General features: G+C 41.9%; 2 protein-coding genes across 3 annotated transcripts in view; one reads left to right on the top strand and one right to left on the bottom strand.

Annotated features, from left to right (window-relative positions):
* The window catches only part of SHOC1 (shortage in chiasmata 1), an 88103-nt gene extending 87187 nt beyond the window's left edge, over positions 1–916 (top strand). The window contains exon 27 of the mRNA XM_036856427.1: positions 575–916. Coding sequence (XP_036712322.1) covers positions 575–675 — 101 coding nt within the window. The 3' untranslated portion in view covers positions 676–916. The remainder of the gene's footprint in view (positions 1–574) is intronic.
* Positions 917–6343: 5427 nt separating this feature from the next.
* On the bottom strand, positions 6344–13068 carry GNG10 (G protein subunit gamma 10). 2 transcript variants are annotated; one of them, XM_036856434.1, is made up of 3 exons: positions 12913–13068; positions 8346–8477; positions 6344–7307 (listed from the first exon to the last, which is right to left on the bottom strand). In XM_036856434.1, the coding sequence occupies exons 1-2, from the start codon at positions 12991–12993 to the stop codon at positions 8352–8354; spliced, it is 207 nt and encodes a 68-aa protein (XP_036712329.1). In that variant the 5' UTR covers positions 12994–13068; the 3' UTR covers positions 6344–7307; positions 8346–8351. The 2 variants fall into 2 exon arrangements, with proteins under 2 accessions (XP_036712329.1, XP_036712328.1); XM_036856433.1 differs by having other exon boundaries at positions 6348–7310.
* Between the last annotated feature and the right edge of the window lie 4551 nt (positions 13069–17619).

Here is a 17619-nt window from a genome sequence, read left to right as displayed (position 1 = left end):
TTGCCTTTTGAATTTGCTTATAATGGCATCCAACTCTTGCCATTGAGATTATATGGCCAGGAATAATTACTACTGTTTTAAATATTTTAGCCTCCCTTTTTATTGATTTAATGAATCAATCTCTATAAGTATCCAAATCTAGAATATTTTAGGCTAATGTGTCATTTATAATACAGTCATGAAAGATGAGTCTATACATGATCACTACCTATCATATATCAGAGCTCAGGATAAATTTCACAACATTACAGATATGCATTAAGAAACAGGCTTAATGAAGGAAAACTTAAAAGCAAGAGTCTTAAATCCAGGGAGATTTAATTGTTTGTACAAGGCATGAGCATACAAATACAAATACATGTATCTAACACTAATCAGTATTGGGCCTTTAAGAACAAGCACATATATGCTAAAAAAATGTAATTTTTAATAATTATTTTATCTCAGTTTGGAAATTTTAACACTTTGTAAATAGATGATGAAGAGACAGGATCCACTTGAACCGCTAGAATAAAAATACCTACACGTATTATTATCAGCAATAAAATGGTTTTCCTTTTTCTCCTTTTAACAGATTTCACATGCTCACAACTACCACCATTCAAAACACGACGTCTAGTGTATGAAAAAGTCCCTGGTAGACGTGATGGACAAACTCGTCTGAGGTTTTTTTGAAAGAAAGGATAGTGCTGCATGCCACATTTCATTCTTTTTTATGATAAACCAGTAATAAAATGATTTAGATTTGCTCATATATCAACGAAAATGCAATTGTTCTTTGATGTTCTCGGTGTTTCTACATTAAATTTTCATAATATATATCTTGCCTTATAGTTTATATCTTTGTAAGTAAAGTATCCTAATTAACATAATATTGTTATAAGATCCAAATAGCTCCCAGATTCACTTAAACATGAAAAGCCTTTTTTTTTTTTTTAAGAGAAATAGAAAACCTTGCCGGATGTATATCAAAGGGTTGTTTGTTGTCTCCTGAAGGGCCTGCTGCCTCCACCTTTCCAACAGCAAAAGCCTTTGAAATGAGCCTCCATCTCAGTCTGACCCTCTAGTCCAGAAGTGAAGATCACCACAGTCAACCCTCCACCACCAAGAAAGTTAAAACCTAGGGCAAAATTGAAGTTAGAGAACTTCCAATTTAAATGCTGTCTTCATAAACAAAATTTTCAAACAAACCACTAAGAGAAAATATTTGCGACCCACATGACAGAAAAAGGGCATACATTCCTAATATACAAAGAATTCCTACAAATTGATAGGAAAAAAGACAACCTAATAGAAAAATGGGCAAAATATATGAATAGATATTTCACAGAAGAAACAAAAATAGCCAATAAACATTTGAAACAATATGCATCTTCATTATTTATTAGGCAAATGCAAATTAAAACAATAAATTACTGTTTTTTCACGTATCAGATCAGCAAATTTTTGAGAATTCCAGTGTCAGCATATGGGAGAAAGAACGCTTTCCTGTATTGTTGGTACAACATTTGGGGAGGATAGTTGGTATATTTTTACATGGATGATTGTAGGTTTCTAATTACTATATTACTTGTATTCCATTGAATACATTTAAAAGAAAGATGTAATAATTTTATTTTAAAATGTCAGTATTTCTAATAAAATTTTATTCTTTGCAACTATTCAAAGTTCTGATAAAACTTTTATGTGTCAACTCTAAAATGGAGGTACATGGATTTGGGACATTCTTTTTGCAAAAATGTTTGAAGACCACAAGCATTCTCTCTCTCTCTTTCCTGGCTTCTGAAATTATCACCCTGTTACTACCAAAATTGACCTCTATCTTTTTAGATCCAAAGGACATTCAGACATCACCTCACTTGATTTCTCTTCAGTGTTTGATACTGTTAATCACATCCTCCTTTTTGAAACTGGCTTAACTTGACTTTAAATCAACTCTCTTACTCTTTTATTACACTTTTATTTATAGGATGTTTGGTTTTGCTTGGGTGTGTGGTGGGTGGAGACTTCAAAGAGAAACTATTTCTGGAAATTTTATTGGAATTTCTGTTGTGCTTTCTTAAAGTTTTGGCAGGATTTCTCCTAAACTAAGGTAAGGCTGTCTTGGCAGTTTGCGGATCTCCTTGATCCCATCCTTTTTTTTTTTTAACTTTTTTTTTTTTAATTTATTTACTTATTTATTTTATTTATTTTTGGCTGCGTGGGGTCTTCGTTGCTGCACGTGGGCTTTCTCTAGTTGCGGCAAGCAGGGGCTATTCTTTGTTGCGGTGCACAGGCTTCTCATTGCGGTGTCTTCTTTTGTTGTGAAGCACGGGCTCTAGGCCCACGGGCTTCAGTAGTTGTGGCACTCAGGCTCAGTAGTCGTGGCACATGGGCTTAGTTGCTCCGCAGCATGTGGGATCTTCCTGGACCAGGGGTCGAACCCGTGTCCCCTGCGTTGGCAGGCAGATTCTTAACCACTGCGCCACCAGGTAAGTCCCTTGATCCCATCTTTAATCAGCTTGCAGAGGAGAGGAGTTTCTTTACAGGCCCTAGACTGGGGCCAGCTTAGGCCAGGCTATCAACACCCACCCCCCTGCTTCCTCACCAAATAGAGTGAAAGCGTCTGAGTCCTCCTGCCTGTATTTCTCAGTGATGCTCGGTGTTTAAGGACACATTCATTCTGCCTGGGTCTGGAGCAGCCTCTCGTGCTGTTGCCCATCAGAGGTATTATTGGGAGGCAAGTCTTGTGTTGGTAGCCTGGGAACAGAGGATAAAGTAAATGAGTTCTGCTTCAGCAGAGCACTCCCAGGGAGCGATTGTCACATGACCGGTTGGGTTGGCCCATAGGAGAAGCCTGAAGGGTTTGGATAGGCCCTTGTTAGGGGGTCAAAAATGTCAGTCCAGCCTCCAAGATCCTCTCCCAAACACCATATCACATGGAATTATTTAGAATAGGCCCAACTTCCCAGGTTGGCTCTTGCCATGGAAACTTCGATTCTCTGAGAGCGTTTCCCCATGAGGTTTTTCATGTTCTAAGGGGAGTTACTTGCCCTTAGATCTATGACTGGTAGTTGTGATGCTCACCTTTGAGGGCTTTTGAGTAGCCTTACCCCCAAGTTCCTAGGCCCAGCCCAAACTCTGTAGGACTCATCAGAACATCAGCTGTCCCTTCCAGTTGTGGGTGGACATAAGATACTCCTTCCCTCATCAGTGAGACTCAGCGTACAACTGGGGATCAACACCAGGGTGTCCCACGCCTTGCCTCTCACAGTAAGAGCCCGGTTATTCTCCCCAAATAATAAGCCTGCCCTAAAGCAAAGTATCCAACAATTTAATAAATGGAGTAGCCTAGGTTGGAGGGGATGGGGGAGTGCAAACTGTAGCAATCCAAAATGAAAGCTGAAAAAAATATGTTTTCTGTCTTTTGCTTTTTTATTTGGTTTATCATTTTTACTGTACAAGAATTTTAAATTCCATACTAAATTAAATTATTTATTTATTTAAGTTTAATTTGATCATCAAGTATACACATCTTCTCTTTTTTGATTTCTGGGTTTCCTGCCTTGTTTACGAAGCCCTTTTTTACCCTAAAGTTACACAACTATTCTCCTAACTTTTCTTCTAATGCTTTTTTATCACCTTTCTTTAACCTATGTGGAATTTTTTTTGCATAGTATAATACAGGCCCAATTTTATTTCCTTCCAAATGCATAGCCAATAATGCCAGCACTATTTGTTAAATTAACTATACTTTCCACGGAATAGAAAAAAAAAGTCAGGTCTATTTCTGAACTATTATGATACATGCAATCATCTATTTGTCTAGTGCTATACTACAAGAATATTGTTTACTTTGAATTTTTTGTTTTGAATATTTTGTTTTTTTAAGTCATATTGTTCTGATTCAGCAGGTTCAAAGTAAGTTAGTATCTGCTAAGGCAAGTTTCACCCTCCCATGTTTTATACACACACATGCACGATTTTGTTTTGTTTTATTTATTTTTTATTTTTGGTTGTATTGGGTCTTCATTGCTGCATGCGGACTTTCTCTAGCTGCAGCAAGCGGGGGCTACTCTTTGCTGAGGTGCACATGCTTCTCATAGCGGTGGCTTCTCTTGTTGCAGAGCATGGGCTCTAGGCCCACTGGCTTCAGTAGTTGGGTGCATGGGCTCAGTAGTTGTGGCTCGCGGGCTCCAGAGCGCAGGCTCAGTAGTGTGGCACATGGGCCTAGTTGCTCTGTGGCATGTGGGATCTTCCTGGACCAGGGCTCGAACCTGTGTCCCCTGCATTGACAGGTGGATTCTTAACCACTGCACCACCAGGGAAGCCCACACGCACAGTTTTAAAAGCTATTCTTGGACACTTGATCTTCCATATAAACTTTTAGATATTTTAACCAGTTTCCCTTAAAAAATAAAATAGGAATTCCACTAAATTTATATAAATTTTAGTAAGATTGCATTTTAATGAAATTGTCCTAATATCCTGAAATTTATTTGGACCCTGTTCTATAAACATCAGTAAAATTTTTTATGATTCTTGCACTTTTGTTAAATGTATTTTCAAGTATTTTTTACAGTTTTGTCATTAAAGTGGAAATGGGATAGTTTCCATTTCTATTTTTTAAAATTATAGTTGATTTACAAAGTTGTGTCCATTTCCATTTTTAACTAGCTATTGTCAGTGTAGAAAATGCTTTTTATTTTTCTATACATACTTTGTATCCAGCCAGCCTCCCAAATTGTAATATTACAAATTCAAGTATTTCTTTTACTAAACTAAGTTTTCAAAGTGTAAAATTATATAATCCATAAATACAGATATTATTTCTTCTTAAATGTTTATGCCATCAAGTCATTTGATGAAATCCAATAGCTGTTCTGAATAAAAACTAAGTGAATTAGTGAAATAAGAGAAACAAAGATGATAAAGACAGTTTATTAAAATCAACAGCAAATTTCATATTACATGGTGAAATGTGGAAGCATTCAGCATATTAGGAACACACAAAATACTTTTTATCACCACTATTATTCAGCACTACTTTGGAAGTCTTAGCTAATGCAGTAAGATGAAAAAATGAAATGATGTAATAAACATTCTCTTCTTTAAACCCTTCACGTAATGAATGACATTGATAGATTTGCTTATGTTGAACTAGCTTTGTAAGGTTGTATCTTCTCTTGATAAACTACAGAACTTGACTTGCTTATATTTAAGACATATCTATACTCATAAGTGAGATGTCTATAGTTTTCTTGTACTATCTTACCAAGTTTTTGCCAAAGGGAAAGTGAGATCAAGAGATATTTTTTGACACAAAAAAACTCTACATAATTAATGGATACAACTTAATGAATTTGGAGATACGTATACACCTATGAAACCACTAACACAATCTATGCCATAAACTTACCCATCACTTCCAAAAGTTTCCTCCTGCCTTATTATTTTTTGTGATAAGAACAATTAACATAAAATCTACCCTCTTACCAAATTTTAAAGTATCCAGTACAGCACTATTAACTACAGGCACTGTGCTAAACAGTAGATTTCTAAGATATACTCATCTTTTATAGCTGAAAATTTGTTGTGTTTTTGTTTTTGTTTTTCGTTTTGTTTGTCTGTGCTGGGTCTCAGTTGCGGCACGCAGGATCTTCGTTGCGGCATACGGGATCTTTTAGCTGCGGCATGCAGGAATCTTTTAGTTGCAGCATGCAGGCTCTTAGTTGCAGCATGTGGGATCCCTGACCAGGGATCGAACCCGGGCCCCCTACATTGGGAGCATGGAGTCTTAACCACTGGACCACCAGGGAAGTCCCGAAAAGTTATTTTTTAATGGAGGTTTTTTTTTTTAATGCTTTTTGTTGTTAAGATGGAGAATGGAACATGTTTAAATGCTGATAAAAGGATGTAGTAGAAATGTTGAAGATAAAGGAGAAAAAGGCTAACTGATAGTGTGACATTTCAGAGAAGGTGAAACGGATCCACAGAATAAATAAGAGGGTTAGAAAAAGGACACCTGAAGTTTGATCGAATGGAAGGGATTCAGATCACTTAGATTTGGAAGTTTAGTGGCCGGAAGTTAAAGGAGTTCCATCTTATGACTTCTACATTCTCTACTATAACACTACTTATGTTCAAATATATTCTCATTTATTTATTTATGGATTTATACATAGCTATTTCAAAGAGCAAATGTTGCCAGTAATTGAGGTATTTCTGCATGTTATACATATATCTATTTTTCACAAAATTCTATGAGGGCTTGTAAACAAAAATTTCACCTCCCACTTCCAGCACTCAATCTCACAAGCAAACAAAATCTATGAAGCCTTAAAACAAAATCAGACACAAAATGTTGCTGTCATTAGCAGAAATTAAGCAGAAATTTTATTTCCAAGCTCTTCAAAGATTATAACAAACACAAAGTATTCTTTTAAGTGTCCCAAATTAAATCAAAGGCACATCATCAAAGTAAAACACTTGTGACATTGAGAATTCATTTAGGTTGTAATATTTTCACATCACTTTTTTTTTTTAATCATTTGCAGTATTCTGTAGATCACATTTAAACATTGTTTTAAAGACATGAAATAATTCAGTATTTTTTTTAAGTAAAACCACCATTATAAAATAGAGGAACTTAAGAAGACAAAGATCAAATCTGCTTCATATACAGGATGGGGCAATCTAATACACAACACAACATTAATCCTTTCAAACAAGTTTGCTAAGAAACAGCTCCCATATTTAGTGTTAAAAATAAAACAATCCTCTCATTTAGAAAAATCAAGACATCATTTGATTAATAAAGCCCATTCTTTCCCCAATTTTATACTTGCTTGTCTTCATTTAGAAATTATAAATTCATGAGAAAAGAACAAATTTTGTTATGGTATAAAAATCTTAGTCGGGAACAACAAATTACAAATATTTAATTTTTTTAACAAACAATACTGTTTTCCTTCCCAAAATGTAAACATCGAGTAAATAAAACATACGTAACATTCCAGGTATAGAAACACTAGTAATTCACTTAATGAAAGAGGTGTATTTTGGTATATTTGGTGGTAAGGTTTTTGTTTAAGTATAAAGCACTTCAACAAAGAACCAGGCCATTATTATTTAAAATCTACTCCTTCACCCAGTTTCCTTGAGTAGAAACTCATAAATTTCCATAGAATTTTGGCTAAAGGACCAGGCCACAGGAAAGGTCCTGTGAAATATCTAAAAGTCATTTGGCTGGAGAAATGTGTTCTTGAGATTTGGAGGCAGTCATTCATCACTTGGTGCTTGAAAGCATTGCTCAGCGGACTTCTTCCCTACTGGAGAGAGAATTTGGTAGGCTTTCACTTAGTAAGATTTATACATAAAATTAACTAGTCATCATTTCATAGGTCACTTTAGGGTTCTCAAAGAAGAAAGTAACATGTTAATACCAGAAAATCCAAAGTACACCATTGAATGAGTAGGACCCATGAAAGTGCTCTGTAAAAAGAAAAATGCTATGCCAGCATAAGACTATTATTTTAATACCATAAATGTGGACATTTTCCATTAAAAGGTACAATAGTATCTGATAGTATGATTACTTCCTTCTTGTTAATGTGAATAATTTCCTTTTCAAGTATATGAGAAAAGACCTAAGATGATTACTTCCTGTATAAACACCCCTTAGAACATGTAATTTGAAATATATTGGCCCCAAAAGACGCTAATAATTTATGCCCTGACCTGTTCCCCCACCTCCAAAAAAAACAGTGAAAATGTGAATGAGACCCCATACAACACACTAGAACCCAGGAAATTTATTATAGGCCACCAAAGAGGTGTTTTCATTTCAAGAATAAATTTTTAAGGTTCTTTTAACCCTACTCACACTTTCCCCAGTTACTCCATTTCTTCCTCCATTAAAACACAGAAATACATTCTGAAAGCTTCTAGGAAAGAAATCACAGCTGGTGATAGGACCAAGTCTCCTCTGGGGAGTCCTTAGTCCCAAGAGTAACAAGTCAGTTGATAGCACCAAGCAACAAATCACAACTCCAGGATGGTGTAAGGACAGAGAAGATGGTACTGAGGTCACGAAATTATTACTGGCCAGCTCAGTTCAAAAGCTCAAGTACATAAGGATATTAGCATCTCATGAGTTAGTGCAAAGAGCATTGAGACTCTTCTAATTAGATGTATTCCACAAGCAGGCGGATTAGAGTCACCCTTCAGGGAAAGTTGTGCATTTTGCTGGGTTTATTTCAATTCCCCCAAGAACAGTAGATATTTAAAACTCAGTTGCCCAAGTCCTTTGGGAAGCCCCATGATAATGCCATGGCCCCAAGACGGCCTGGTGTATCATTACTCACCAGTCTTCAGAGTAAAGCACAGGATCTGGGCTCCCGAAAGGGGTTGCTTCCGGCTGGAACACCTACCAGCAGGGCGTCCTTGCAGGCATTCTGCATGCAGTACTGTTGAAGCTCTGCCGCCGCCTGAGAGACCTGAAACAAAGGAACAAGAGCTTGACATGCTGCTTACAGCCAGATCCATCCCGCAGTCACTTGAGACTCTGAAAAATGATCATACAACCTGACAAAGGTCATACTTTGTACAACCTCCAAGAGTCTTTTTTGCTGAAAGTTCTAATAATTGAACTCCAAAGAGGAAAGGTTACAATTTCTATAACCTTGATTTAGGGTATTTTTGGTTTAGTGGCTTACTCAACGAAGGAAAGATAAAGCCGTATCTTTCATCCATTTAGAATCCTAGTTTTGAGACTGAATTTGTAAAGAAATAGCTTATCCTAGTGTGCCCTTTACAAATTTTCACTTATAAAGCATGCATTGATATATCCAGGTCTGCCATGTGAACAGACTATTTTAATGTTTACACGGCTGGATGGAGCCTTATCTGGTCTGCTCAAAACAAGTGACGAGGTCCCTCCATCATGTTTTTGAAGCAGAACAGCTTATTGGTTAAGAGTGCAGTCTCTGGACAAGTTACTTAACTTCTCAGTACCTGTTTTCTCATCTGTGAAATGTATTTAGTAACAGTGCTTACCTCCCTGAGTTGATGTAATAATTAAATGAGTTAATGCACGTAAAGCACTTAGAATAGTGTTCACACTAGTTAGCAATCATTTGTGGCAGACTGCAGAAACAGTCACAATATTTTGCAGCTCCTACCACCAAGAAGTAAAGTCTTTATCCACCCCTTGAATCTGGGCTAGCCTTGAAACTTACTTTGACCAGGACAATGGCAGAAATAATGGGCAAGTTCCAAGCTTAGGCCTCAAAAGCCTTTGCAGCTACTTCTCTTGCTATAGTTGCAACTGTAAGACCACCATCAAATGAGCCCAAGCTAGCCTACTGGAGGTCTTGTGGAGGAGAGCCAGTCAGCCAAACCCCAGCCACCTGCCTACCAACCTCCAGACATATGAGTGAGGCCATCCTAGATCATCCAGCCATCAGCCAACCCTCCATTTGACGGCAGATGCACAGAGAGCCCAGCAAAGACCAGCAGAACTATACAGCTGAGCACAGCTTAAACTGTTGATACAAGAATGGCGAGTTTATAAAGGTTGTTTTAAACCACTGAGTTCTGAAGAAGTGTTTTAGGCAGCATTGACACAATATTATTCTGCCTTTCTTCTTAGCCTCCATTTGATGCATATTTGTACTTGGAGGCTTTCCTTGCTTTCCATTTTCCTTGTACTGAAAAAGTGTTTTGTATAAAATCTTACCCATATTGTACAAAAATGTTCCAATTGCTGTTCAAGTATTACTACTAATTTGTGTTAATTTTCCAAGCTTCCAAATAACTCAAAAAATCAATTCCTTAGGTGTCAGTTACCATCTAGTTTCTAGAATACCTTAGGAATTTTGGTTTCATTAATGTAATAACAGTCTACTTTATATCATATAAACATGTAATATAATATTGCCAAACTAATGTTTAAGCTTGCCTTTCCCTCCACAGAAGTTCTGACATTTTCATGTTAATTATAATTGGAATTACTGATTATATATATATATGTTATTAATTCAAAAGAAATTTGGAACCAATTATGCTCATGCTTATTATTTCACCTTCAGAGGGAACGAGTGAACTCCACACATGATGGGTGGAAAGAGACTGTCTCCCAGGACTCCCAGAGAAATGGGACTAACTGCACCCTAGCCTAAAGAACATGGTCAAAAAGTTAAGGTGAGGGATATGCAAAGCAAATGAGAGAAGGGTAAAGTGGTCAGCATTTCTCTAGCACTTTCAAGGGAAAGAAACTCTGGCCTGGGAGAATACAAACCCAAACCCTTAGAAGTTGTATCCTCCCAATGGAGGTGGGATAATCCCTACCCAAATCACATGACTTTCTTTGGTTTGAGCCCAGGCTGACCCATCAACTTCTGAGAGACTTCTCCAAAGCAAAGAAGGGGTCTTTGGAAGGATACTGAGCACTGAAGCACTGGGAAGGGGTGCCCTCCATCATATGCTAAGAAACTGGTATTCTGGTTTATTTACCAGTTAGCAAGTCTGTGAAAGAGAAGACGTCTCTGGGTGTGCTGAGAACATCCATCCGTCACTGAGCCCTGAAATGAGTCAAACCAGACCCTGGAAGGTTGTGATTCCCTAAGGTGCTGCCTGAGAGAAGCCCTGCCCAGCACCCTGAACCATACTCCCATGAGGACACCCCCGCAAATAAGCTTATTATCTGTGTGACTTTGAGCTATTCACTTGACTTCTCTGGGTCTCAGTTTCATCACCTGTAACTACTTTTTAAATGTAGATAAGAATACCTTCCCCAGCTACTTCACAGGGTAGGCAGGCATCTGGCTCACAGTTTTTCTTTCCACTTCAGGTCCCCACATCATCTTAAACATTTCCAACAACCCTAGTTTCATTTCCCTGAGCTTCTCTCTTCAAACAACCTTCTCCTCAACAGCAGTAGTTACAGCCAACACCTGTAACTGCTCCGCATCTGTAATTTCACACTCCAACATCCTGCCTTCCAATCACAATCTCTCCTGCCCATCCAGGGTGCTGCTTCCTTTCTCCTCACTACACCTGCTCTTTGACCTCAGGGGGAACATCTCGTCCTTTTTTGTCTGGCCCATCACAGGGAGGCTGGCTCTTTTCCTTCTCCATTCAGCCTGGGTTCAGCCTCTTTCCAGCCAGACTCTCAAATTCCTTGCTCTCCACTCCCATTTCTGTCTTTCTGGCAAAACTCCCCCGCTAACCCACTACTTGGATCAACTACCATTCACCTTGGGCACTCAGATTCGTGTGCAGCCAAATACTGCTGGAGACAAAAAAAAAAAAAAAAAAAAGTTGGACAATCAATCTCACAGTAGCTGGGTCTTCAGAATCACAAGGTGTCTATGATTGTGCCTGCTAGGGGGTCCTCTCCCACTCCCAACAGCACTCTCTCCCTCATCCTCAGCGCTTGTGACACCATAAGTTCCCTTTTTTCTGCCTTAAAAGAAAACTTGGCCTCCTATTTCACAAAGAAAATTGTCATCATACAAGGTCTTAAGCACTTATCTGGAAACATCTATGTTAACACATAACCTTCCTCCTTTCTTCCTGTCTCAGAAGGTGCCCCTCCAACCCCAGGCCCCCTTAGATAGACTACCTGTCTCTACCTCCAGTTCTCCTTCTCCATTTGTTTCTCCCCCTCGACCTAAAAATACAGTGTGTTCCTTCCTCTCAACCTCAAAATACAGCTTTTCATTTCCTAGATTAAAAAAAAAAAAGGTTTCCTCTCTAAAACCAGATTTTTTTTTCAAAAAAGTCTTTCTATCCTATTACAATCTAGATTCAGCATCTACTACTACATATGTCACTGAAACCCCTTCTGCTTTCCACAGCTCTCTCTCTACCTTGTTTTAGAATCAATTACATCAATTACTCTCTGAAATTATTTTATTTATTGGTTAGTGTGTTTATTGTTTATCTTCCCCACCAGAATGACGTATTCTCAGTACCTAGAATAGGGCCTGGTACAAAGAAAAGGCACTATTGAGGTCCACAGACTATCGCAGCAGTGTCCATTCATTCACACACACATTCTACAAATAATGCTATATACTAGTTGGTAAACACAATTACACATCAGATGCTTTTTAATCAACTGACTAACCATTGGACACGTTGACTAAGCCCCAGATTTGTGAAAACCCCTCCTTCCTCGCTTCAGTACCCTTGCTTTCCCTTGCTTCCCTTCTCGCGGCCATCTCTTTCGGCGGGTCCCTGGGTTCCACGCTCTGGTCACTTCCTACAGTTTTCACTCCCATACGTTCTTTCAGCCTCGTTCTCTGAGCTTCGGCCCCGGTAGCCAAACACCTCCCGGGCATCCCCTCAAAGTCCACGTATCCGAAACTTACGCATCATCTCTCCTCCCTACCGTAGCGAATGGCAACGCCATCCATCCTGTCACCAGGCCAGAAACCCGAGCAGCGCCCTCCTCCCCCCCTCATCCTATCAACCCATCACCGAGGCCCATCCATCCATTCAGCCTCCTCCGCAGCTCTGGACCCCATCCTCCCGCACCAGCCAAGTCCGGGGGGGCCACCAGCACGTCGCCCGCATTCCTGGTGTCCTCGCGTCCGTCGGGCACCCCGAGTCATTGTCCCCATCACTGAAACGTGACCGCGCCGGGGCTCTCGGTCCCGGACCGCCCTCGCGGGGACAGGTGCGTTTCTCCCGGGCGCCGGGGTCCGGGCCCGGCCCTGCGCGGACTCCCACCGCCCGAGGCCGAGCTGCGAGCCTGGTCGGGCGCCGTCCTCGGGGCCGCCCACCGCGTCCGGCCAACCGGCGCGCGCTCGGGCCGGCCCCGCAGCTGTCCGCCCGGGCGCGGCCTCCTCCTCCCAGGCCCGCGGACGGCCGGGGGGGAGCGGGCGGTCTCCGCACCCCGAGGCCAGGCGCCGGCGCGGGCCTCACCTTGATCCTCTCCACGCCGGCCTCCAGCTTGAGCTGCTCCACCAGGCGCTGCAGGGCGCTCACGCTGGCCCCGGAAGACATGGCGGCGGCCTGGGCTCCGAGCGAGTGAGCGAGCCGGTGGGCGGGCGGAGACGCGAGGCCCCGAGGCCCGGCGCCGCCCCGGGGCGGGGAAGCCGCTGCGCCTGCCCCGCCGCCCGCCGGCCGCTCCCGGCCGCTCCCGGCCTCGCCCGGCAGCCGCTCCCCTCAGTGGCAGACCCAACAGGTAAGCGACACCTTGGGGTCCCGAGCTGACTGACACCTAACTCTGCGTGCTAAGCAGGGAGGGCGCCTGTGTCTACTCCTGTCCCCCGAGCCGCGTCGCGGGGCCCACACAGGGCGCCCACCTGCACATCGAAGGTTCTAGGAGAAGCAGGAGTGGGTGTGGGGGGTGGAAACGGCGAAGCGCTCCCCGGGAGACTCGGAACTGTGACTGCGTGTGGCTGGAGCAAGGTGTGGAGCGAGTGGCAGAAATAAGGCGCCACGTGTGAAGGCTTCGAAGCCCTGCGAGGGAGTTATCCTCGGGTAGGTGAGGACGGTCGATGGGGTTTCCATGCAACACAAACAGGTTTCTGCGTTAGCCTGTGACTGTGTGACGGGAATCCTAGCAGTTGACCCGGCAGGGTCAGTAAAATAAGCAGGGTAAAATCTCAGACCCTGACATCTTTGCAGAACATACAGAAGAAAATTAAATTCAGCCCCCCTCACTCCCGTCTCGCCGTTCAACTGTAACCATTGTTTCTGTTGTGCTGCATTTTTTTTATAGTGGACATTAGTTTGTTTCACAAAACTGGCATCATTACTATATGTAAAACGTGTGGTTTTGGGGGTTTTTTAAATTAATTTATTTTATTTTATTATTTATTTTTGGCTGCGTTGGGTCTTCGTTGCTGCACGAGGGCTTTCTCTAGTTGCAGAGAGTGATTGCTACTCTTCATTGCGGTGCGTGGGCTTCTCATTGCTGTGGCTTGCCTTTGTTGCGGAGCACAGGCTCTAGGCCTGTGGGCTTCAGTAGTTGTGGCATGCGGGCTCAGTAGTTGCGGCTCACCAGCTCTAGAGCACAGGCTCAGTAGTTGTGGCACACAGGCTTAGTTGCTCCGCGGCATGTGGGATCTTCCCAGAGCAGGGCTCGAACCCATGTCCCCTGCATTGGCAGGCGGATTCTTAACCACTGAGCCACCAGGGAAGACCCAAACGTGTGTTTTTTGTTGATTTTATTTTTCGCTTAATGTATCATGAATATTTCCTTATTATTCTTGTGCGCCATTGTATTTGTTAGAACCCACTTAAATTGAGTAATGCAAAAAGGTAATACACTGGCTTGTGTAACTGAAAAGCCCAGGGACTTTAAAGTAATGGGTTTAATTGCCCAAATAATAGCTGTGGGGCTGTCATTCTCCATCTCTTGGCTCTGCTTTTTCTGACTGTTGGCCTTGCTTTTTTCAATGGTAAACAGACTCCCTCTAGTGCTGTGAAGGAAAGTTTCATGCTTTTATTGTCCCAGCCTAGGAACCCCAGGAGCAGTAGCACCTCTTTTCTGTCTTTCTAATTGCTGCAGCAAAAATCCGCATAATGGACCTCACTGACCTTATTGAGTCATGTGTCCACCTCTGAACCAGTCCATTCGAAGGCAAGGGTTTGTGTGGTGTTGGAATGCCCGGATTAGCTGCCCCTGGCCGAGAGCAGGATGCGGGCTGGGGTCAGCCCCACCTCTAGTGGGCCCTGTGGTGTGCCACCCAACTTCCCGTTTAGGACCAAGGCATTCATTGCCCCACCTGCCGGGAGTAGCAGCGGCTGATGCCTCTCAGCTGAGTCCTTCTGGAAACTGCCCTTAGCCCCAGAGCCCCCCCTGCCAGGGTCATCCCTCATCCAATGACGGATGTGTGGGATGCATAAGATCTGCACCCCAACCCCCTTGCCTCAAGCTGGCACAACAGTGAAGGATGACGGCAGCTCAGAGCGCCCCCTGGGGTCATGTGAGGCCGTTATGGCAGCTGCCTCACAGTTCAGTTCCTCCCTCTGCCTGATCCCCAGCTCCTGGACTGCCCCACAGGTGTTGATCCTGACACTCCCCAACAGACTTTCTGCGTGAAAATCTCCATCTCAGAGTCTGTTTCTCTGGGGAACCCAAACTAAGACACCCACCCAAACCATATGGACTGAAAGGGGAAGATCAGTTCCCTAAAGGAAAACCAGGATGCTGATACTAGAAGGGGGCCAGGGGGAGTCAAAAAAAAAGATCTGCTCTTCAACTATTATTTTTAATGACTGCATGATATTCCATTGTACAACTGGGTCATAATTTATTTACCTTATTGCCCTATTATTTAACACTGTGGTGGCCACCTGAAACATACAGCTTTGTGTATGTTTTTTATTTCCTTATGATGCATTTCTAAAAGTGGAACTGGTGGATCAAAGAATATAAAACAGTTTTTAAAACTTTTCCCTTCTTTATCCTCCAGAAGGTGGTAGCAATTGCTATTCCCACCAGAAGGCTGCCTGTTTCTCTGCACCCTCACAGTTCTGTATTGTGGTTCTTTATCTCTAAAAACCTAATAGATGAAAAATGGTGTCTTAAGTCTTTTAGATGTCTTAACTGTTGAGGCTGAACATTTCTCCTATTCCTTCTGTGAGCTATGTGTTCAATCTTTGAAGTGTTAAAGAGTTTTTCTTATCTCATGACAAGAGCAGATTTGCAAATTTTAAAGCCCTCTCCCGTGGGCTCCCTCACCACAAAGAACGTATATTCTTGTCAAAACATGAAAGTACACGTTAGAAACGTGACTAAATTGGTGACAGAATAGAAAAGTTGTGTGTCAGAAAGATGAGGCAAAGATCTCAGAGCAAAGATACAGCCTGGAGGATCAGGAAAAGCTCATCTTAGATGGTGAGACCTAGACCTTGGAGACATGTGTCCTGCAGATGGCAGAAAGGAAGGGGGAAAGCAGGGAGAACAGGAGGCCATGCACACGTGGAATGAATTAGTGAATGAATAAAAGAAGGCTCTAGTGAGGAACAGAAAAGTCACAGAAAACCTCATAAGAAACAGGAGTTTGCGGCAAACAGTGGGGTAGCCACATGGTAAGACATTTTAGGAATATTCATCTGGGATGAGGATAGAAAATGAACTGAAGCTGGGGAGACAAGATGACTTCAGTAGTAGTTTTGTCCTTTTGGTGGAGTGGCTGGATCCAGGCCCTAGAGAGGACTGTGAAGGTGGGATGGAGAACAAATTCAAGAGATTAGATCAGTAGGACTTCATTGTAGTTATGAAATGCAAAGGAAAGTGGGCAGAGGCTTCTGAAGCAGAGAATAGGTGAGATCTGATGCCTGTCACAGAAATTAGGAAACAGGACTAGGTTTGAAGGTAGGAGAGAAGAATAAGGATGAGTTTGGCTTAGGAGAAAGTAAGTCTTCAGCTGTACTGCTTCGTGCCTCTAGGCTGCTGAAAATGTTTAGTGGCAGATGCTGATGTGGGAGACATCTGCACAACCTAATGGTTGCTGAAGAAATGAAATGATCTCTAGTTAGAAAAGGGGGCTTTGGGGTTGCCCACAGTGAGGGAACACCCAAGGTGATACTTGTGTGTCAGCCATGAAGTAGCAGAAAAGGTCTAGGAGTGTGCCCCATCTCCCTGCTTCATGCCCGATCACACCCACCACCCTGCTTGCTGCTGTATGATTGATTGTGCTTTTCTTGGAGAGAAGTGGTCTGGCTTTGAAAGAAACAGCCAGGTTTTAGCATCCAGCCTCCTGCAGTGATCCATGGACAGGCAGGCTGGGTACCACTTGTAACGGAGGGCTGACCATCTGTGCTTTGCTTTATACATCACCAAACTGTCTTCTCATCCATTATTTTTGCATCGTGGAACTTTAGAGTGGAAAGAGACCTTCAGATAAGGTAGTCCATTCCCAATTTTAGAGACGAGGAAACTAAGGCCCACTAAGAAAAGTGACTTGCCTAGTATCACACAAAGTGGGAGGAAAAGAACTTCCATTTTGGCTTTCAAGAGAAGTCACTGCTCACCTGGAGGACTAGAGTCTGTCCCCACAGATGCAGTTATTTCCAGAACTCTGAAAGGTGCGGCATGGGGACAGAGTATCCTTTCCTCCTCACCCCAGCTAAAATGCACAGATCACCAGTATATTATTTTAGAGAATTTGTTACCCATTTTTTTCTTGGTTAAGATAAAAACTTATAAATTTCCACTCTTTCTAAGAGTCTCAGTACTTTTGAGAAATGTCAGTGTCCTTGTAAAGACAAACATTTCATTTGTTTCCCTGTTGTGATCTGTAATTCTTCACTCCTGACATGTATTTTGTCACCCTTTTACTAACAGTAGGTTATTTTTCCAGAAAAGCAGCTTTAAATCACTCTTCTCCATAAAAATAATGATAAAATGGGAAGGTGTTTCTGCTACCTTCAGTTTTCTAAAAAAGAAACAGGGAAACACATTAACAACTATATTTAATGTGACACAGTATAACGTACCCAAAAAAATCATTTCACTCCCTTCTACCCATTGCATTATTTTTAGAACTTAATGACTCAGGAGTGAAAGATTCACCAACAGATGTGTGGATTCAGCTTCTCTAGAGAGATTTTTACAGGCTGCTTGAGACTTTGAGAGGCAGTGTGACTTGGGGCTACTTGATGTTCTTTTGAGCA

This window comes from Balaenoptera musculus, chromosome 6, assembly GCF_009873245.2.
Source record: "Balaenoptera musculus isolate JJ_BM4_2016_0621 chromosome 6, mBalMus1.pri.v3, whole genome shotgun sequence".
Lineage (NCBI taxonomy): Eukaryota > Metazoa > Chordata > Mammalia > Artiodactyla > Balaenopteridae > Balaenoptera > Balaenoptera musculus.
Note: the sequence above shows the minus strand (reverse complement) of the source record. Positions and strands in the feature narration are given on the sequence as shown.